Consider the following 22734-nt stretch of genomic DNA (forward strand, 5'->3'; position numbering starts at 1 on the left):
AGATGCACTGAGGAAGGGGTGAGAAATGGGGGCTTGTGTTTTTTTAGTTTTTTTAATAAGGACCATCATTACCATTAGTGCAGCGGGTGCAGAGGTACTAGAGTCAGGAGTGTCACTGCACCTCATTTATGACTGTTTTATCACCATAAACCTAATGGGAGCCCATTTTCCTTACTATCATTAGGAACCAGGTTACTTTTGATGTGCAGGGAGCGGGGCCCAAGCAAAAGGGGGCGAAATGTTGGGTTTTTATGTTTTTCTTTTTACACAAAGGTGCTGACTTCCTTTGTTGGGTCTCAGGTCTAGGAGTGATGGCCTAATGGTGTGGGCAGAAGCCTGTATATATTATTGGTTTTGCAGGGGCAAAGGCACCAGTACCCAGTGGTGTAAGAGGCCAACTAAACCTCAATTACGGCTGTGTTGCCATCCTTACGTGCTTGTATTAGGGCCCAGTGCACCCTGTGCTTTGAAGAGGGCTCAAATGCACGATAACAAAAACTGATGCGTAAAACTAGAAACAGACATTTCTGCTAGAAGTAAAAATATGGGTTTGTTTCAATAGATAATTGCAGCGTAGTTTTATAGTTGTGAACTTTGGCAAGCTTCAAGGTTCTACAGTGCTGCCTTAGCCTATCATCCTTCACACAAAACAAAAAAATGATGTGCTTGAAATTGAATGTTGTAGTGGGCTCCCAAGGTATAAGCCACATGTCCAGGAGCAGTTGTGACTGTGCTGACAATGGGGAAATTAGGTAATGGACTGAGCGGCTGATCGCAGTGGGGGTGGTGATGCAGGCAAGAACATCCCAAGAGTTAGGAAGCTTGATAAGTATTTTTTTCTAGCCCTAGAAAACTCTGAAACAGCAGTTTCCAGTCCAGCTTTTAACCGTAAATCACTCCATGTACTCGGCTTCGCACGTTTCATCCTGTTATTTGGAGCCTGTGGTTTGTGTGTTTCTCATTTCCATGCTATTGCCCATTCACGGCCTCAGCCTGCTGTAGAGCCTTTCTTCTCCTGAGCGCAGAAGTTGAAATGGCAGGTGCTGCACCTGCCCCCGCACTGAACCCGCGGGAGCTGACCAAGTCCCCCGGATGGCATCAGCTGGGAGAGCTGCATTTGTTGTATTTCATTTTTTTTTGTTTATGTGGGCCGAGTGAAGCTTTAACTCCCACTGCGGCTCAGACCTTCCCATCTGCAGGTTCCCAGCTCTTCAGACCATTCTGTTCTCCGGACAAAGGAAGGGAGAAGGAGCGCTGAAGAGACGGGCCTGAGCGGCCCTGGCAGACCGGCCCTCCGATCCCAGGCCGAGGATGCTGCTGCTGGTGCAGCTATGTCTGCTCCATGGACATTTGGTCGCAGGCCGTAAGTACACGGGGTGCCTCTCAGCGGTTCGAAGCAAAGTGCAGGGTCCGCCCCACCGCTCAACATTTTGAGTCTCCAGCGATGGGGTGGTTTGCAGGGCACAAGTCCTAAAAAAAGAAGTGGGGGACGCTGACGTCACGACAGTATGTGACGTCACGAAAGGTGGCTTGCACCATCAGACTCATTGCCTCCCCTCGCTCACGCCTTAGATACGATTGCATCAGAGAAGCCAGCGCGTGAGCAGCGTTCTATGAGCTCCGATCTCGCCCCAGAGAGGCCAAAGAGTGAATGTGTGGCTCCATTTGCTCCACTTATCGAGCTCCCGGTAAAATAAGTGTGGGGGGGCGCTGCTCACCCGCGTGGTACCTCGACTCGAGCCCTGGCACTGGTTTGGGAGGGAGAACCTATATGTTTTGGGAAGACGTGTAAAGGTTTCAGTGCGGTCAATCCCAGCGACATATTGTTTGATTGGGAGTCTGGTGAAGAGGAGTCTAAGAAAGGTGACGTCCTCCAAATGAGCGAGAAGGGCTCGCTGGCCAGTCCATGAGTAGAGGAGCAGAAATGCCTTGCAGGAGGAGTAAAGAGAAGGGAGATTGAGACGAAAAGCTGGGGTAGACAGGCCTTGGAAGGTACCCAGAGGGAAGCCCGCTCGGTCGAGCAGGGACATCGTAAGGATTTTGGGGGCCCTGGGCCTAACGTATTTTGGGGGGCCCTGTTCGTAACAGCTTTGAATTTATAATACAATTTCTGCTCTTTTGTGTCCTCTTTGGCCAGGTCACTGACAGTGTACAGGCACACACATTCTAAATGCGTTTAGATCTAATATTCAGGGAATAGTGACATGTGATTTAATTATCATAATACAGCAGCATCTCACTAATAATATTGCAAATAATCTTTGTGATCCCCTGCTATTTCTCCTATGTGAGGTCCTGTTTTTATCTAAAAGAAACTGTTTTTATGGATGTTGCAAGGTGTTGAAAAACAAACATTTCTCTGCCAAATGTCTGTACTGGACTCCAATACATCGCCCACAAAAAAACAAATGAAAGGAAAACGGTATGTAAGAAAATCTGTCAAGAATTATTCAAGGTCATCAGGGCAAGAACAGCGCTGGCTCTATCAAGGGGTGCCCTAAAAGGCTGGGGCCCTGGGCCAGTCCCACTTTGTCCATGCCTTAAAACGTCTCTGCGCTCGAGTGCCCTGTAAATCACTGCCAATATTTTCCTCGCGTTTCCCTCCGTGTCCCATCCCAAGATTTTGCAGACAGTAATTATCTTCTGAGAGCATGTGAACTGGTCAGTAAACTTCGGGGGTCAACACCCCCTCTGCCTCCTCACCAGCAGAATTTTTAGAAGTGTTATGCGAACCCCTGGGGACTGGTTTCTTTGAAGAGTGCACGGAAGACCACGAGGATAATCCAACGATTTCAGGTTGGCTGCTGGATGGAAACCGTTTTTACAAAGGATGTGAGTAGAGTGTTAGCTCAACAGTGTCCTACCTGGAGTCTGATGTTAAACATCACGCTGGTAAGGAATGCGCAAGGAGCTGTTTAATTCGATAAACCCAGGATGAATCCATCCTGTCACCGGACCTTCATTCTCTGAGTGTGGGGGCAGCCCTATGTTCTCGGTGAACCTTTTGGGATCTCACAATCCACAGATAAAGGGTCCGTGCCAAGGCTGTTCCCGACCTGCAGCTGATAAAAGAACTGAGAGCTTTTGGTACGTGCGCTTTACACAGAGGAAAATGATTGCACAGGAAGATAGATAACCCATCGAAGCTAAATTTCCGCCGTTGTGCAAGAGGCACGGAATTCAAATACCAGCTGACCGCTTTCCTAAATCTTGTAGCTTTTTGTTATCGCCGTGCGCTCCATGTTCCCGCGTCTTACAAAACTGGATGTTCCCAAAAACATGCTGAACATACAGTACACATTTCATTATTTTAAAAATAAAACTGGGCGGCCACAATGCATAATGGGCTGTCAGGACTAGAGTCACTCCCCCTCCCCTGTCATGGGCTGGACAGGGGATCTTGGACGCATGTCCACTCTCCTACCCTCCTAAAACCAATTAAATCCATACAAACCTTCGAGTGCTGTTTTCATTGCCCCTCGTGTCCCCGCGGACCTCTCTCGCTCTGCCGAATCCTTTCATTTGCTCGGTAACCAGCAACCTCATAGTCGGCTACTTACGTGTCCAGTGAGTGAAGTTGTGAAGACAACAAGCAGGATGAAAGCTGTAGTTATTATCCATACAGACCTCAGAGGGGACCTCTGAACATGGCTTACAGAAAGGCTACACGCTTTTATTCCACTAATTGGTGCTGCCTTTTAATAAATACAATCTAACAAAAGTCATAAACAAGATAGAGGCATGTTGCATTGTTTTAAAGCGATGTATTTGCCGAAACAAAAAACAGAGCAAGTCTTAAAATGTTAACCTGGGCGAAGTTTTAAGCGTGCCATGACTGATTCAAACATTTCATGCTTCCCAGGTAAATAACATGCATACATGCCAACATTTAAGAAGAGGAAAGTGGGAGATTAAACGCACAATTTGGGAGAATGAATTTCCACCATTGACTTCTATTAAAGTGGAGGCAATTTCAGGCGGAAGACAGCCAAATAAAACAATTTTTGCTTAAAAAATCGCGAGGTTCCCTCCTGAATCGGGTATGGTGGCTTTTCTGAAAATGAAGCAAATATGTTGAATGGAATGTGGGAGTGGGGTTTGAAGAGCTATACCACCTGCTGTCATAAACCTTCTGCCACTGATAACCACACTTGGTGGGTGGGTATCATGTATGAAGACTGAGTGCCAGGGGGGGGGGGTGCCAACTATACAGGAACAGTGTATGGAGATGAAAGGACCGGGAGCTGAGCTAGTGGACGGGGTAGCGTTAACTGGGGCAGTGGCAGAAGTCATTCAGACAGATTCCAACTTCACTTGACCCCGTGATGCTTATTGGGTCATTCTCAGAATGATGAAATGCCCCTGCTAGGATTCAAACCAGTGCACTGCATGTTCCAATTAGATCTCTACAAAACTAACACATATACTATCATAAGTGGCCCACATTGTCTTACATGTGAGTTAAGGGAAGTGATAAATAAACATTCTTTACCTTGTATGATAATTAAACGTTTCTTCAGTTTATATTTACATTTTGAATGCCCCCCCCACATCCTTAAAACATTTAAATCCACCTCAACATAACGTTACCATAACATAATCACATCTAACCTGGTGGCTCTGTGGAGTGGACTCATGAATACAAAACAGACATATGTGTTTGACATCATGTCAGCAAGTTTGAATCCCAGAAGTTCCATTCAGCTTTTCATCCATCTGTGATCAGGGTTGGACTGGCCTATCGGGCAATTAGGCCGTGCCCGAAGGTCTGGCTTGACAGGTCATTTTGTGGGCCGTTTTTTGGGTGTTTTATGGTCTGATGTTTCGGTCTTTGCTGTTGGTTTCCCCGAAATTGCCACAAACATTGCCTGCCGCAAGCACAAATGCATACAGTCTCCCACACATTGCAAAACACATATACAGCTTTATAAGTTAAAAACTGCCCTGACTTGAAGACATGGGTTACTTTATAAGCTGTTTCACTAATGGGGCCACTTTTATTTTGGTACCAGCGCCTGTTTACTTTCCAAGCCCTCCCAAGTCTGTGGTTGATAATCATTTTGAGTTGGGTAACAAAGAAGATCTGTTATACAGTGCAAAAATACCCCATGGGGGAACATGCACTTTGCGAATACACATTATGTAATGTTAATCCAAAAATGTACTACTTTTTCTGCTGGATTGAAAAGCAATTTCCCCATTGGCCATAGTGCGGGCACTGCCAGCACTGCCTTGCCTGGATTGTAAGTGGGTGTTAGTTAGTTAAAAGTTTTATTCGGTTTACAAAAAAACATAAAAGCATACAAACATGTTAAAATCAATTAAAAACATTTATTCGGTATCTGTAAAATATACTATTAGAAAAGTATACAAAGTTTTAGGCCATCATTTCATAAACTCCTCATAATTTTAAAGAAGGTACTACATAAAAACAGTAACTCTTGTGGCTCAATATGTTCTAAAACAAATATATTCCCGCCCCATTCTCCCTGGCCCGGCTAGATAATCATACAATGTCAACGGATATTTCATCATATCATAAAAATACCATAGATCAATAAAAAGATTTAAAAAACATAAAACTTCATTTGACAACAAAGGTAATGTATCTGAATACTGTTATGTATACTAAATCGGTCTGAAGCAATTGCAAGTAGGCCAAAGCCTCTTTACACCTCCTAATATTTAACGTTCTCAAAAGAGGTAGGAGGAGCTGTGTTCTTTGAACTCTATAGAGCTCACTAAAGAAAACCATATGCAGTTGTGATTGCTCAGAGTGTGAGTTGCATGAGCACGGTATCAAGTCTTTTACAGCAAAAACTTTGGAGGATTAAGACCAAAAAATAGGTCACGCCCAATCTAAATCTTGATAAATAATATCTGTGGTGACGGGGGACTTTTAGTAGGTCTGGCTCAATATATGGTGTAGTACAAAGGGGAAGGTAGGCTGCCACATCCCCTTCTTTTTTTTTTTTAAACATAGTTTTATTAGTTTTACAAATAGTACAACATAAGAGGTACGACTGTCCATATCCATATTAAATGCGTATTACAAAGGGCAGTAGCAAAAACCACAAAAGCATTGTCCATAGTAAATATATCAACACATTTCCAATAGAAATAGGAAGGGAGTCAGACATCCGATCAATACAGAATGACAATAAAATAGGAGAAACACAAATTACATATCGTGAACATCTGAGAAAGGAAACCATCTGAGCATAAACAAGATTACTGCCCTGTATATTGTCGCAGCAGTCCTAATATTAACAAAATAATAAATAAGAAGAGAACCAACTCCCCCCCTCCCCCGTTCGCTGGTGCGTAAATACAGAGAAATAATCCAATCTCCTGTGAGGCCACCTCTGGTATGTTAAAAGATTGTGGTACATAGTGGTGCATAAAGACATATATCGACAACCGTGGTGGGCAAAAAGTGCCATAGATTTGCATTACCATGAATAAATAACTGACATTTACCAATTAGAGATAATCAAGTCGTTCAGGGGCCACATCCCCTTCTTTGAGTCACCCTCCCATCTCATTCCGGCCATCCAATTTAGCAGTTCTCCTTTCACCAGAGGTCTGATTAGAGGTTCTTTAGACTTTGTGTTGAGAAACAGATCGTATCTATCAATGGCATCAAGTTCTTTTTTTACTAACATAAGCCAACTGATCTTATGTGCCCCAGATAAGTTTAAACAGTCAGAAATCACCATTTGTGTCAACGCAGCTTCTGGCCTACTCCAGACTGACAACCAGAGTAAAGTTGGTGTCATCCTGACTAGATCACCTATAAACTTTAAACCTAGTTCCTTATGTACTATAGTGACCGGTATACTGGGAGGGACTGACAGAAGCCTTTGCAAAAACATATTTTCACTTTTCTGCAGGGGTAGGGGGGTCAATATGCCCTCACACCTCAGCCTCATAGGTAGCAATTGATATAGGTCTAGCTTTTAGATAGTAATTGCTGCATCTAGAGGCATAGACCCTAATTTAGAGGCAAATTTGCATAGGGTCGCTACTGCTTGTTCAAATTTCATGGCCTTTACCCCCTTAAGATACAGCCAGGTGTTCCTACAGTCCTATGCTTAATTTGTAAATAGGGCTCCCAGTTTTATGGTATTTATTTTTTAGACATTTCCGTCTGTATTTATCCATATTTATTTCTTGCTCATTTCATCTGTATTTATCCATATTTATTTTGGGTTTTGTGGAAAAAGGAAGGTGAAATTAGTATATTCTCACATTTATTTAACCAATAAATATGCACTTATGCTTGAATGTCTGCTAGGTTTCAGTGCTGGGAACACCTACAGAACATAAATCAGTGCATAAATATGCAAATTTCGGTAAGAACCTTGTGTAACTGCCATTAAAGCCTCTTTACTAAAATTCCTTCCTTTTTTACCTTCTTATCTATCAATCCACACATTTATTGGCTTGGCAGTCATGGCAGACAGTATTTAGAATTACTCAAAAAGCAACCCAATTTCCGTTTTTATACACATTTAAAAATAAATACAGGCAAGAAAATGAATGTTTTCTGTCTGTATTTATCTGTAAAAATCAGTAAAAACGGAAAACAGGGAGCCTTATTTGTAAAATATGAAGTCTAGGTGCTCAAATATTTGTTGGAGGCCAGACCCACTTCCCCCCTAGCTCTACCCACTTCCTCCACCACAGTGGATCCTTACCTCCCCATACCCCCTCTGTTCCCTCTACCAGACCAGCAAACGTCCTTACACCTCCTTCCCTCCTGCTCTCTCCACACACCTGCGCACTTTCCCCTCTTGCACTCAGCCTCTATCTAGATAAGCTCTAACCCCCCCACCCCCTTCTGATGTTTCCAGGACCTGTAAACTCACCATCTTCTTCTGCCAGTCCCCATCTCTTCTGTTCTCTCTTTGAGGCCTCTTCACTCTCAGCCCTGAGCATGACCCCCCTCCACCATGTTAAGTTCTCGCCCGGCTGTCCCATACTTTCCTTCGGGTCTTGCCACTATACCTGACACCTACTCATCCTACACGCTCTTCTGACCCCCTCCCTCAGGCCTGCACACTTGCTCTTCTCTTCTGCTTTCTAAACATAGACTCGCCCCTCTTTCCTGCTGTCTGCTACAGGGCTGCTCTCCCCCTCCCTTCTGGTCTCCAGTCTCCTGTCCTAGATTGACACGGACCGACCCCACATGCCCTTCTGTACTCTTCCCCAGGCGGACATCACCTGCCCTCCTCAGCCAGGCCTCCAAACCACTATCTCTCCCACTCTCTCCCCTGCCCATGCTGGGGGGTTCTCCAGGCCGGCCGCACCCCCGCTTTTCAACCTTCTCTAGGAATGCACTGCATACCCCCTGCAGGGAGGTGCCCCAATGTGACGTCAAGTCACCGCCTCACTGTACAGACTAACCACTCACAAGCAAGTACATCATGTACCAGACATGCCTGCCAACAAACCTTTCACCCCCACTGACCCTCAAACTCCCCTGGGAGGCTGCAGCCAGGTCCATGGACTGAGGCCTCGGGATTCTTGCACTGTTCTTGAGCTTACTTTTTGTGCCAGGCTCATTCTTGCATGGCTAGCCCTTCTGATCCCATGCACACTATGGATGTTTGCTTGTGAAAAGTCCAGTTAGGGGGATATTTGGGTTTACTTCCTTTGCCTTTCTTGCAACCTGATTATCACCACTTAGGTTTGAAATTGTACATGTTAGACTGCACATTTCGGTATTTTGTGCAAGCAATATTCTTGTTTGAAAATAAATATGAATAAACTGCTTGTGCAAACAAAAGAATGCAGAGCAATAAGAAAGATTTTGAGATTTGTCCATGAGATAATCCTACCGCTTTAGGGGAGATGATTTGGAAGAGGTTGCATAAAGACGGTGAAACTACTCTCTACACAAATAAAAAAAAGTAGGAAACGATACCCTGAAAAGGATTCTGCTGAAAAAAGAGAACACTTGTGAGTGCAGAATGTCAGTATGCCAGTTGGTCTGCCTTGATTATAACGCTGATGGTCATTCTGTTCCTTGAATTGAATTTGTAGCAAGACGGTGCTAAAGAAACGAAGTAGATTATTTAATGGATCCAGGGACAATGTTGCTGGACACCAGTGAAGTGGCAATTAGAAGAAGGCATTGTTGAGTTGTGTCTTTTATTCGCAGGGTCGTTCTCATAAAATGTTAGTTAGCAAATGTGCTTCTGAAGGCCCCTCGTGCTTAAAAGTGTTTTTGAATGTGTTTGATGTGGCACAAATGGATTTACAGCCAGCTGCAGGTGGCTGTGCAGGGATTATTCTTATTTTCGAAAGGTCATCTCAACCAGGGAGTGTTGTACATAGAAGAGTGCGTAACTTGGGGACATTGAAAATCAGGGACAAGTGAGGCGTGATTTGTCTGCACATTGTTTGTGTCACATTTGCAATGTGACCAGAACGATTCTTTGCGCTGTGTCCTATCAATATACACGGTGCCCTGCCCGACGTCGGTGGCAGGATAGCTGGGGCCTCTCTGACTCGGTTCAAGTGACCGTCACTCCCAGCCAGTAAAAGCAGCATTGTTTTTTAGGTCTCGCCTGACCCAGCACATGCGCTGGTCTGGCGAGACTTATTGAGAGGGCTCCAAAAAGTGCTACCAGGCCAGCCTGGAGCTACGGTGCATGTGCGCGGGCGTGCGCGCCGCGCTTTACCGCGATTACTTTCACTTTCGTGGCCGCTCACCGCTTTGATGTTTGATGGCGATCACTTTCACTTTCGCGGCCGCACAGCCGCTTTGCATAGTCAATAGGTCTCGCTTTTGGGACCTTATAAGTATTTAGCTATGCAACTGTTGCATGGCTAAACACTTATAAGGTCCCAAAGGCGAGACCTATTGGCTATGCCAATGCTTGTTATTATTTACTGACTGTATGTGCCATGGTTACTGCTGGTGGCTCTTCCCACACCGTGCAAATTACATTTCCTGAAAGATTATCCCACCTTATTATTTTTTTTTCCCTTTGGCTTTCAAGGATTTTTTTATTTCTTTTGAGCAATGCCAGCCAAGTAAAAGTAAGTATACACTTTAGTAGACAGGGGTTAAATTAAGGGCAAGGCCCTGCGCTTCCGGCAGCCTCGGAGCATAGCACTGCACACGGTGCCCCCCCCCCCCCCCCCCCCCGATGCCAGTGGAAAGATTGCTGGGACCTCTGCCTCGGTTCAGGTGACCGTCCCCACGCACCAGTAAAAGCAGCAGCATTGGTTTCTTTATTACTTGCTGGTGGCACTGACTTATTAAGAGTCCTGCTTCAAAGTGCCCGCGTCGACATCGTGTTAACTGGTGCTGGTAACTCGTCCAGTGCGTGTGTGCTGGGGTGTGGGCCACCATTCCTGGAATGAAAAAAGGTTACGCACGGCATGCTGCCGCAGCCCCCTACCCTATAGAACCAAATACAGCCCAATCAGTGGCCCGCCCACCACCAGCAACACTGAAAGCAAATCAGTTTGCATCATGGATATGGATTTATCGGGCTCGCTCTCTCAGCAGCCCTGCAGAGAAACACTCTTCTTCACTGCCGGAGGATTCTGGAGACTGTTTGTGAAGTGAACAACACTGCAGTAAGCCAATTATATTTAATTTACTGTGACCATGACGTGCAGACTACAGTGCAGTCGTGTCATTGATGTAATTTGGCAGTGACAGTATAGACCCGGCCCTGATAAAAAGGTGCCGGTGTTGAGCACCGGAAAGCACCCGCACAAATTAAGCACTGCTACCGTCGAATGGTACCGCCAGATACATGAATGTGGACACACATTTGAGGGATATTCCATCAATATGAAAGGGAGTTATTAGTGCTACAGGGGTGTTAATTCCTAGGAAAATTGGCGCCTGTCGATTTAGCATTAGTATATACTAATCTGTCTACCTTGCGGTGTAAAAGGTGAGGGAAAACACCCTGGAACCCCCAAACCGTTGGACCCTAGGGACTGTCAAATAGTATACAACAAATCCTATGCCACGCTCAAATATTCAAATGAAAGTTCATCTGAGTCTAAGCACAAAACGAAATCCAGACTTGTCTCTTATGTTCTTTTCTTTGTCTTTTATTCAACAATACCCAGCCTACACGTGTTTAGTCGCATGAGGATTACCCCCCAACTTCTTCAGGGCTGGAAATATTATACATTGTACATTCAAATGCCTTACTGCCAGTTGCAATTCCGTCCCGGACGGATTTATATGCCACCTAATTGGGTCGATTCACAAATGTGATCTCCAGTGGATTCTTTAAAGGCCTCATTTTCCAGGTCTGTAAATAAATCTTGCGTGTTCTAGCTTGCCATAGACTCCCAAAATAAGGCGAGTCCCAATTAGCAGGATATCTGAAGCGAGTGACAGAACGCAAACCCGGTGTCAGATTCAGATGGAAGCGCACTCGCTTCAGATATCCTGCCTATTGGGACACACCTTATCCTGTAGGTAGGAAATTTGCCATAATGTACTTAATCATTCAACTATACTAACTGATGCTACGTCATTAGGGCAACATAGCAAACATTGCATCTACATAGTTTATTGTCACAGGTGGGCAGGCAGCTTTTGCTGCCCAAATTCCTAAGCGGTTGGACGGTTCTCACGATCATTTTTTGAAAAATTGAGCCAAATAGTGCATTCATTTTCACATGAATTTCTTAAAAAGCCATAGTTTCCAACTTTACACTAATGAAATATTCCAACATTTTCATGGTGTGCCTATAAGCTTGACCCTCTCCGGGGGTGTTGGGGGATCACCCTCCCGAGGAAGCAATACAAGCTGTTCACAAAATCAATTTATGAAGTTAACATGTCCTATACTTTTGCTCAAAATCTTTCTACATTTCACTTTTCTATCTGTTCATCTGTCACTACCAAGTACATTGTCAGTCATATTTTATGACTGAGAGTCAAATCAAATCAAATCAAAAATTTCTTTATTCGGCTCGCCAAAGAGAGTCATAAAAGATACAATTTTTAAAAATACACATTAAAATACATTTTCAAAAACACATTTAAAATTCATTGTGTTTAAAGGTCATGTCTGATTGTAAATATTCACAATAATGGCAGTTTTCCAAGATGTAAACTATAGCATACACCTCTGGGTATAGCATCAAAAAAATGGGACTGAGAGTCTAATTGCAAAGCGCAAGGTGGAAAATAATCAAATCTCTAGTGGTGCATGATAGAGTTTTACAGCTTTGACAGGCTCAAACTCCGTGCATTCACAATATCAGGAGGGCAACCTAATTTCCTTGTTCACACTGAACTTTCCAGTTCGAATTGCATGTATCTGTAGTCACTCTTGTTTTCAATTACTTTCCATATCTCGTTTTTCAATTAATTTCCAGACGTTTGGTGTCTTTTTCCATAAAGTTCTTTATATTAAGTATCCAATTCCATCACATTTAAAACAGACCTAGCCAACGTCCTAGTCCTATGATATCGATCTGATAGGACTAAGACATCCATGGCGAAAGGCTGCTAGAAAGGAGCCCAGACATTTAAAACAGGGAATGAATAGAAAAGAAGAATTTTGAGAAGGAGGAAAAATCAAATTGCCCTGATTAAGTCCGTATAAGGGATGAAACGCGTTGGCTGGGTCTGTTTTTAATGTGATGGAATTGCAATTTACCAATGATTGAGTTTTGTGGGCAGTCAGAGCTCCAGTAGTGGGCATAAGAGAACTATCAGATTGGGATATTTGACCGGTACCGCCCAGAAACACCATTGATGGCTGTCGTTTTGAAATCAAAACTCAGTGCAATTAGACTGGTTACTTGAACCTCACAGATTCAGATAAAGTTCAAACTACACACATTTTACAGACTGGTCTCAGACATCGGAGGTCATAAAAACAGTTCATCAAGCTATAGAGGATGAAATGTCGTCACATGGGCCACTGTATTCGCTCCTCTGAGGTGCGTCACCCAATTGAGCCATCCCTTGAACGTTGTCTTGGAGGTGTCTTTCCATTTATTACGTACCATTTTTACGCCTGCTGTTAGTAGGAGATCGAGCGGGTCTCTGTCCTGTTGTGAGTCTATATCTGTCCTAACAAAAGCAGTTACCAGGGTGGCAAACTCTTTTTTCAGAGAACAGCCTAGCATGTTGTTAAGAAAGGCGAAGATCTTTTCCCAGTAAGATTTGACTTTGGGGCAGTAATATATGAGATGGGCCAGATCCCCCCTTCCCTTATTACATTTCCAGCACTGGTCATTGTTGTTCAGTCCCAGAGTCGCCAGGCGCGCTGGTGTCCAGAATATTTTGTGTAGTGTCCAGAACTTTGTCTGGGCTAGTACTGGGGATATCTTACATTGCGTGGGGGAGGACCATAGCAACTGTGGCTCGTTTTCGCTAAGTGAGTCTCCAAGTTGGGCTTCCCATTATTTGCGTGTATTTTCATTAAGTTTGGTTGAGCTGGGCCGTAGAAGTCTATAGAGGTGTGATACCTGGTGGCCTAATTTATTGAGGTTGGTCATATATTGGATGATTGATGGCTTGGTATCGGAAAGTTTCGCTTTGGTAAGTGCTGTTTTGATTTTTAGGAATTTATATAATTCTATGTCTGGTAGTTTATGTTTGGTTTTTAGCATACTGAAAGTGGTGGGATTCCCATCCACTACAAGTTGTATCGATTGTGAAATTCCTGTCCATCCCTATGTGTCCATAGAGAGCAGTTTTCGCTTGTATTTTATCTTATTTGCCCACAGAGATTCCCATCTTGAGTTTTTTATGCTGTGTTCCATCTTCTGGTCTACCTTCAGTAGGGCGTTTCTGGTGTTTTTGAGTATTGGGTTTGCTGCTAGCATGAGTTTATTTGCTGTCAGTAGGGTAAGGGCTCAATGTTGTTAAGTATGGCTCTCTCCAGTTCCAGCGAAGCCGGTGTGTACTCCTGGTCAGGCAGGATCCAAAAACTCCCCTGTTTTGCCAGAAAGGCCGTTTGGAACGTTTTAAAATCCGCCAGGTTTAATCCCCCCAGTTTTTTCCCCAATCTTAATTTTTTAAGGCTAATCCTTGCTTTCTTGTCTCGCCAGATGAAGTTATTCAGCATCTTATCTAGTTTGCGATGGATGTCGTCAGAGAGTATTGGAGGCAGCATGTTTGCCAGGTAGTTGATTATTGGGGTGACCATCATTTTGACTGTCTCAATTCTTCCCCACCAGGTAATGAATTTAGGTGACCAACCCTCCAACAGTGTCTTTATCTTGACCAGCATTAGTTTTTCATTGTATTCCAGTGTGTTTTTAAGGTCATTTCCAAAATATATACCCAGGTATTTTACGAAACTAGTTTGCCAGGCAAGGCCCGACTCCCCCAGTGTGTGTTTTGTGGTGTGTATGTTGAGTGGTTTGCATTCTGACTTGTCTTTGTTGAGTTTATAGCCAGAATGGGTCGAGTACTTATCTATGGATTCCATGAGGGCCGTGATAGAGGATTTAGGGCGTTCTGTGTCAATGAGAATGTCGTCCGCGTATGTGGCTAGTTTGATTGTGACCTCATTGATGGTGACCCCTTTCATCTCTTCATTTGCCTCGATGTCCTTAATCAGAGGTTCTACATCTAATAGGAACAGCGAGGGAGACAGGGGGCACCCCTGCCTTGTTCCTCGCTGTAGGGAGAAGGGCTCCGAGACCGCCCCATTGACTACGACACGGGCCGTGTGCTTTTCGTATAGTGCCATTACTTTTCGCATGAAAGAGCTACCCAGTTGAAGGTCCGCATGCACTGTTCTAGAAAGTACCATGATACCCCATCGAAAGCCTTTTCCGCGTCTAGTGTGATGGTCACCGCTGGTTTGTCAGACTTGGCAGCTCTATCGAGGATATGGCACAGGAGTCTGGTGTTATCATGTGACATGCGTGTCTTGAGGAAGCCAACTTGTGTGTTACTTATGAGTCGTGGTAATAACTTATTAAGCCTTGTTGCCAGAATCTTTGCGTATATCTTGCAGTCAATGTTAATCAGCGAAATGGGCCTGTAATTTTGGGGTAGCTGGGTGTTTTTACCTTCCTTGGGGATAACTATAATATTGACTTCGGACATGGTGTGAGAAATCTTCCTCGCCCCCTCACAGTGGTTAAAAACCTTTTTCAAAGTGGGTTGTAAATGAGTTAAGAAAGTCTGATAGAAGGTGGCTGTGTATCTGTCTGGCCCGGTTGCCTTGTTAACCTTAAGGGACTTTATTCCCATCTCAATTTCAGCTGAGCTTATCTCCTTTCCTAGTGTGTGAGCTTCATCAGGTGATATCTTTGGGAAGTTCAGTCTGTTTAGGTACTCGGAGCAGCCATTCCCGTCCAGTGTTTGGTCTTTTTTATAGAGTTCTTGATAGAATTCTCTAAAAGTTCGTAGTATATCTTTATGTCTTGTGTGTGTGATAATTTGCGAGTCCGTGATTGATGAGATGGTATGCTGTCTTTGCTTATGTTTTAGGTAAGAGGCCAGGAGCTTCCCCGCTTTGTTAGCCTCGCATAGGTTTATTGCTTTGAATTTGTTTATCCACATACCCGCTCTTTCGCTCAGAATCCTATTGAATTCGTATTTCTTCTTTGTGAGTTCTGTAAGAGCGTCTGTGTTCTTTGAGTCTGAGATATGGGTTGCCTCTAATCTTTGGATATACAGCTCTAGTTGTCTCAAACATGCCTTCGCGTTCCTGTTCTTCTTGCCTCTAATATCCATAATTGTCCCCCTAATTGTGGCTTTTAATGCGTCCCACATGGATTTAGGGTCTGTGTCTGCGATGTCATTAAAGGTATTGTATTTCTTAATAGCAGTAGGCTTATGCAGGAGTGGTCTGAGATAGTTCTCATGGTTATGTCTGTGTGTTCTATTAAATGTGTGTGTTCCTGTGATCAGTATGTAGTCTATTCTGCTGTATGAATTGTGTGGGTTTGAATAGAAAGTGTAATCTCTTGTGTCCGGGTGTTGTAGTCGCCAAGTGTCTTTAAGATTAAATCTGGTGCATACTTTTTTTAGTACGTTGTGCGCTCTTGGGGGTAGTGAGTGGCACTGTGATTGTCTGTCTATGGTGTAATCTAATGCCATATTGAAGTCACCTGCCATCACTATCAGGTCATTTTGTGGGAGTGCCTCTAGCCTTTTGGAGATGCCCTCCCAGAACCCGGAATCATCAGCGTTTGGCCCGTATCTGTTGAGTACATGGATGCTTTCTTCCCCTCTTTTCAAGTGCGTCAGCAGTATTCTCCCCTCCTCATCATTTTGCTGATCTTCTATATCTATTTTGGAGTTCTGTGTTATCAGAGTGATCACACCTTGTTTCTTTCCTACGGCCGGAGAGCAGGCCATCTGTCCAACCCATCTCGCCCTAATCCGCTCTGCATCGTCAAGGGATAGTCTGGTTTCTTGTAGGAGGACGGTATCTGCTTTAGTTTTAGCTAGGTAGTCAAGTATTTTTTTTTCTTTTAACTGGGTGGTTTAGACCTTTAACGTTTAATGAGACTATCTTTAGATTGGACATTAGTGTTTTCGTATTGTCTGCGGCCATCATGATATGCTGGGTATTGGTTGTTTAATCAAGTTTATTTCCCCTTTCTGTTCCGTATTGCCCCACCTCTCTTTAGATCGGGTGTGTGCTAACTGTGTCGCACCCCAATGGTCCTTGATCTCTGCTCTCTCCCAAGGCCTGCTGTCATTCACTCCCATGATTGCAAAAGTGTGGATGAAAAGTTTTAAGAAAGAAAGGATATAGTGGGTAGAAACAAAACATGTGTGCCTGACAAACATTACTAACATGTCGCAAAAAACCCCAAAACCCCAGCCCCCCCCCCAGCATTCCTTCATATAGAATTCTGGACGTGCGAACGCAAAGATCCAGCACCGCTTCCCCTGGTACATACTGGTTCTGTACGTCCGGGAATCTATATGTTACACTTCCTAGCCTAACATTTTCTGCATATCATGTCTAGAATGCTACATTCCCCTTATGACTATATGGGTGTACACTCATGTTTAAAGTGAACGCACTTCTATATTTCTTTTGAAAATGTTCTTAAAAAGGATATTAGTGATTGTAGTGCTCTAGTATCTATCTTCTTAGTCTCCTCAGCTGCTTTGTTTTGTTAGTGTGCTTTTTTAAAGTCGCAAACCCGAAGACTTCAGATCCTCCGGATGGGGTAATGTGAGAAGATGGCCTGGCATATGCTGTCTCCTAGTTATAGGGACACCTTGCACCAGTCCAATTCGACTCTTATTGATGATAGGTTTAAGACAACCTTTAAAGAAAGCTATCCTAGTGGTAGCTGTGGAGAGCAGCCTTCAGGCTAAGTCTCGAAGGAGTGTTAAGCTTATTGTTTTACCATAATAACCTCTTGAATACCCAAATGAAAGAGTAGCCCACACAGGTATATATATAAAATATATGTATTTATTCTAGACAGAATCCCACAGTCTCTTTATGAAGCTGTGGCAAAGTTACAATTTCAAACAAGCATTGATAGATACAATAAATAGCACTATTAACATTGGGCCCCGGCGGGGGGGGGGGCAAACCATATACTAAAAAAGTAGTATAAGAACAACGACAATTCTACAGACAATGCCTAGGGCATTTAGGATCGCTGGCCCCTTAAGAATCCACCCCAGGTTATGAGGAAGGGGACCCACGGGAGGCACGTGCAGTGCAAGTAGCTGCTATCGGCATCTCTATTACAGTCTTTGGAGAATGTCGCGGTTGGAAATAAACAGATTAAAAATACTTCTAGGAGGAGTACAAAGTTTAAACTTTAGACTTAAGCTTTTGAGGAGCCCACTACCACGAGAGTACCGAGGTACCACTGTTACCTGCCCCAGGGAAGCCGGGTGCCTAGGTCGGTTCTGCTGTCGGGTCGCGGGCTGATTTTCAATGGGAAAATAGTCAAAAGTTCTGCTAGCCAAATGCGTTGATGATTCCGTGAAGATCAAAGATGTGAAGATTGTAGAGAAGAACCTGAAAGCAGAGGGGACAGAGTCTGGGTCACGGCAAAGTGACCAGGAGGCTCAAAGCAAAGAGCCCTTCGATGTCGGGTGCTTCAGGTGGAAAGTGGTGTAGCTTGGATCTGCAGCCAAGGGCTCCGGGAGGCTTCAAGGAAGGCCAGCTTCAGGCGGGTGACTGTCCCACGTCGGATTAGGGTCGCTGCGGTGTTAGTGTCCGGATTGGATCCAATAAGCCTTGGCAACCGCAACCCACGAAAGATGAACAAATCTGCTACAGTGCAGACCCTCGAGGTCTGGGAGAGGTCTCCTTTGAGGAGACTGTAGAGCAGGCCTGGAGCAACCAGGGGAACTCTTGATTGTAGAAATAGACCTCCGCTAGGGCCCACAAGTCGAGAGACAAGGGACCGTGGGAGACGGCAATTTGGAGTGCGTAAAAGGGCACCCACAGGCCACCGGAGGGGGCTAAGGCGCTGGTCTTTGGCACAATAGCTGTAGAGTGATTGGCTCGAAAACGGGCCAAAGCACAACTTCCCCACTGGTCAGGGTCATGTGCTATGCAAGAGGTGGCCGGTGTCCTGGGGTATTGGGGATCTCGGCACCCACGTGGTCCACGGTGCCCAAACTCGTTGAGCACACTCACTGGCCTCTGGGATGCACTGGAAACGCACCTCAAGGGTGCTGGAAGTCCGTAGGAGCAGCGAGGTTCCAACCGGGTCACTTGCAGTGTTTCAGGTGCCTGCCAAGCAGGGGGATAACTCCTTTATCCCAAGGGAGATTTCTTCCGTCAGCTGGGCAGCAGCAAGTCGAAGGTCAAGACTGTAAAGTTCAAGATTAATCTGAGGCTCTGGGGCCACGTTATTCAACTTTATCCCCAAGATTAGGGGAGTGTCCAGAGCAGTGTCCACCAATGAGTGGTGAGGCGGGAAAGGGTGGCTACACCCTCTCCCCCTTGTGTGTTTCCCGCCTGGGCGAGGGGCAGGATGCCCCTGAACCGGTTCCAAGCAGTGTATGCAGAATGAAGGCACTGCAGCTGCCTACGTGCAACTCTGAAAGGATATTTGGTGCACCCACCCTGTTCCAATCCACATTATCCTGTCTGGGGAGATGCTATCACCTCCCTGCCACAGGAGCCCTATTGTCCAGCTGGCGAGGCTGGGATTTTCCCCAGCAACAGCCAGCCAGGGTCGTGTAGGTGGCGGGCAGTAGCCATTTTATACTACTTGTGCACTTTTAAATTGGTGTCTAAATTCTGCCGCTTTTCCCAGATCGCCCCTCTAGCAGGGGGGAATCGTACCCTCATGCCCAGGGCTGGACTGGGGGTATGATTCCTACATGTTTGACACCAAACATGGTTCTGTGTAGCCATTCTCAAGTTATCGCGTTATCGCGATAGACTTATAATGCGGTTAAGAGTATATGGTATGGCTACACTACAAACAACCCAGCAATGATTTTACGAAGGTTGCAGGGAGGCCCTACTCACGTAGGGGTCCCCCCTCACACATACCTCAGCACCCTGCCTTGTAGGATTACCAAGGCCTGCAATAGGGGTGACCAATGAGAGTATATGTGTTGTAATGGGGTGGGATATAGGGTACCTATATCCCTGTAAGGGGTGCTAGCACCACCTTACCCAGACTACAGTAGTGATATGGTGGTGTCAGTTTGTATGGCTGTCCCAGGGTGGCACAATAAGTGCTGCAGCCCTGGTAGGCCGATTGAGGGACCCATGCCCTGGGTACCTAGGGTACCATCTACAAGGGACTGTCAGGGCATCCTCAGCATCCAATTGGGTTTGTACCCAGGGTACTCACATCAGTTTTAGGGAGAAAGCAGAGAGGCTGGGGTCCTGGATAGCAGGATCTCAGCCAGACTAGTCAAAAACCACTCAAATACCAGGCAAAAAGTTGGGGGCAACCATTAGTCAGATTCCACCTTCCTACAAGTAACAACAGCACAAAGTTTCAGTTTCATTCTTTTTTGTCAAAATTGTATTTATTAGCAACACATCAAAAGAAATACAGGTCATGACACGTGTACTACCACAGAGTGGACCAGCAAGTGAGAAATAGAAGAGCAAAAGTCACGGACCCAGACCCAGACGTAAGAAGGGCAGGCTTCACCAACCATAATGAATGCTAAAGTAGGGGTACAGTAGTGCGGAATATAAGGCGAAACAGTCCTCGAAACGACGCCCTGGGCATCACCCACGGGCACAGCCCATAGTCCAATAGACCGGTGTCTGCAGTCTGTGCAGAGAATAAGAGTCCACTCAAGCCGCAGCCCCCGTGCCACGGAGTATCAAAATTGTTTTATAGAAAACCCAACTCCCCAAGAACCCTCCCCCTCCCACCCCCCACCCCCATTAGGAAAAAGAGAGAGAGAACAGAGAGAAACATGAAAGCAAAAGAGAGAGAGAGAGAGAGAGGAGAGTCACAAGGAGGGAACACCGGGGATCCAGGGCCGGAGGCTAAAACCATCAAGGGTGGGGATCTGGGCATGGTCTCATCCAGGCGGCGCTGTGCCCCCGAATTGGAACACCAGGGAGGTCTCACAGGGGCGACTTCAGAAGGCTACATTTGGAATAGCAGCAACCCCCTCACCTGGGGTGGGCAAACAGCCGCCGGCAGTCCTCGAGAGAGGAATGTCATCAGTGGGCCCCAGGTAAGTTCGAAAGCAGCATAGGCATCCCTAAAGATATCCGCCATTCTCTCTAGACTTAGAAGCCTTCAAAGGCGGGAGAGCCACATCGAGGCCGTGGGGGCCGCCTGTTTCTTCCAGTTGGCGGCGATAGCCACCTTCGCCGCCCCCAAGCAAAGCCACATAATGGCCTTATCTGCTCTGGTCTGGTAGCGCAAGGAGGGGTCTCGGAGGCCCAACAGCGCGGTCTCAATAGAGGTGGGTATCGGGTAGCCCAACATGGTCTTAATTTGCGCCAGTATCTCTTCCCAGAAGGGGCGAATAGTCGGGCAGGTCCACCAGATGTGCTGAAAGTCCCCTAGTAACCCACATCCTCTCGAGCAGCGATCAGAGGTGCCCGGGAAGATGCGTCTCAGTTTAGCTGGGTAGAGGTACCAATCCACCATCACTTTAGTGTGTGCTTCCCTTAGTTCGATTGAGTGGTTGTGTTTCGTGATGTCGGACCATAGCGCCTCCCATTCGCGCTCCTCAATCGGCCTATTCGCCATCCCTTCCCATGTAGCCTTGAAGCGTGGTGTCGGTGAAACCACCGTGGCCAGGAGGTGACCGTATAGGAAAGAAATTGCCCCCTTCATGGTAGTGGTAGCTCTTATGAATTTTTCAAACGGGGTCTGGGGCCATTGATCGCCATCTGCATGGCAGGCGACTGGAGCCAGTGACGTAATTGGAGATATCTATAGTGTTCAGTCTGCGGAAGGCTAAAGTCGGACCTACATTCAGAAAACGACAACACCCGCGACCCCCTAAGTAGATGCCCAACCATTAAGCATCCGCCCTCTTCCCAAGCATTGAAAGGCCCCCTGATGAACGCCGCGTGCCCATGTATGGGGGTGTGAGGGGAGGGAAAGGTGGTCCACCGCTCGTCCTGGGATAAAGTATCCCAGACTCGCAACGTCGTTCTGGTGGGCGTGCTAATGTATGCGTTATCTGGCCGATCTTGTTTAGGGCGCCAGACCAGATCCCAAATCGACCGCCCCGCAATCGACCTATCCATATGTAACCAATGTTTATCGGACTCTCTTTTGGACCACTCAACCAGCACACATAGCTGCGTCGCCTTATAGTAGAGGTGGAAGTCGGGCAGGCCCGCACCGCCAGCAGAGCGGGGCCTCCGTAGCAGAGAATGCGACAGGCGGGCTCTCCCCCCTGCCAGACGTAACGGGAACAGAGAGAGCGCATGGTCGAGAAGAAGGAAAGAGGGTCCTCAATGGGGAGGGCCTGAAATAAATGTAGCAGCTTCGGCAAGACCGTCATTTTGAGCGAATGAATGCGCCCCAGCCAGGAGATAAACAATGGTTTCCAGCGCGCCAGATCAGCCTTAATGTGAGCAAGAAGGGGGGGGGGGAGTTAGCCCTATAGAGATCCTCCACTAACGGAGTAAGACGAACGCCCAAGTATTGGAGCGAGTCAGTCTCCCACCGGAAACTCGTGCACTGCTGCAGCCGCGGGAGCTCCTCCGCGGGTATCGTAAGGTTGAGAATATAAGATTTATCCAAGTTGATCTTAAATCCCGCTATGCGTTCGAAGCGCTGCAGTTCTACGTGCAGGGCTGGGAGTGCCGTGGAAGGGTGAGTGAGGGAGAGGAGAACGTCATCTGCGAAAAGGGATATCTTGTGTTCCTCCCCCGCAAACAGAATGCCCGATATCAGGGGATTGTGGCGCACGGCCAGCGCCAGTGGTTCGATGCTCAGGGCAAACAAAAGGGGGGATAGGGGGCAACGCTGCCGCGTGCCTCTAGAAAGGGTGAAAGGCGCAGAACACGTCCCGTTGACCTGGACTCGGGAGGTAGGAGTCCGATAGTTGGCCTGAATCATTGTGATAAACGTCTCGGCAAAGCCCATCTGCCGCATGGTGGAGAACAAGAACCCCCAGTCCACCCGGTCAAACGCTTTTTCAGCATCCAGACCGGCCAGGATTGCCGGTATGCGCCATTTGGAGGTTTTTTCTATCAGATGCACTATACGGCGTGTGTTGTCATGGGTTTGCCTCCCTGGGATGAAGCCTGATTGATCGGGGTGAATCAAAGCCGCCATAAGGGGGTTGAGCCTGGCGGCCAGGATAGCCGAGTATAATTTTGCGTCCAG

The 22734-nt window shown here is 46.1% G+C and overlaps 1 protein-coding gene across 1 annotated transcript in view; it reads left to right on the top strand.

The window, feature by feature from the left end:
* Positions 1 to 1237: 1237 nt before the first annotated feature.
* Positions 1238 to 22734, top strand: part of AMHR2 (anti-Mullerian hormone receptor type 2) — a 1019001-nt gene continuing 997504 nt past the window's right edge. Inside the window, exon 1 of the mRNA XM_085650742.1 lies at positions 1238 to 1363. Within this exon, the coding sequence (XP_085506868.1) occupies positions 1312 to 1363 (52 nt within the window). The 5' untranslated portion in view covers positions 1238 to 1311. The remainder of the gene's footprint in view (positions 1364 to 22734) is intronic.

The sequence above is a fragment of the Triturus cristatus genome, chromosome 4_1, assembly GCF_964204655.1.
Source record: "Triturus cristatus chromosome 4_1, aTriCri1.1, whole genome shotgun sequence".
Classification (NCBI taxonomy): Eukaryota; Metazoa; Chordata; class Amphibia; order Caudata; family Salamandridae; genus Triturus; species Triturus cristatus.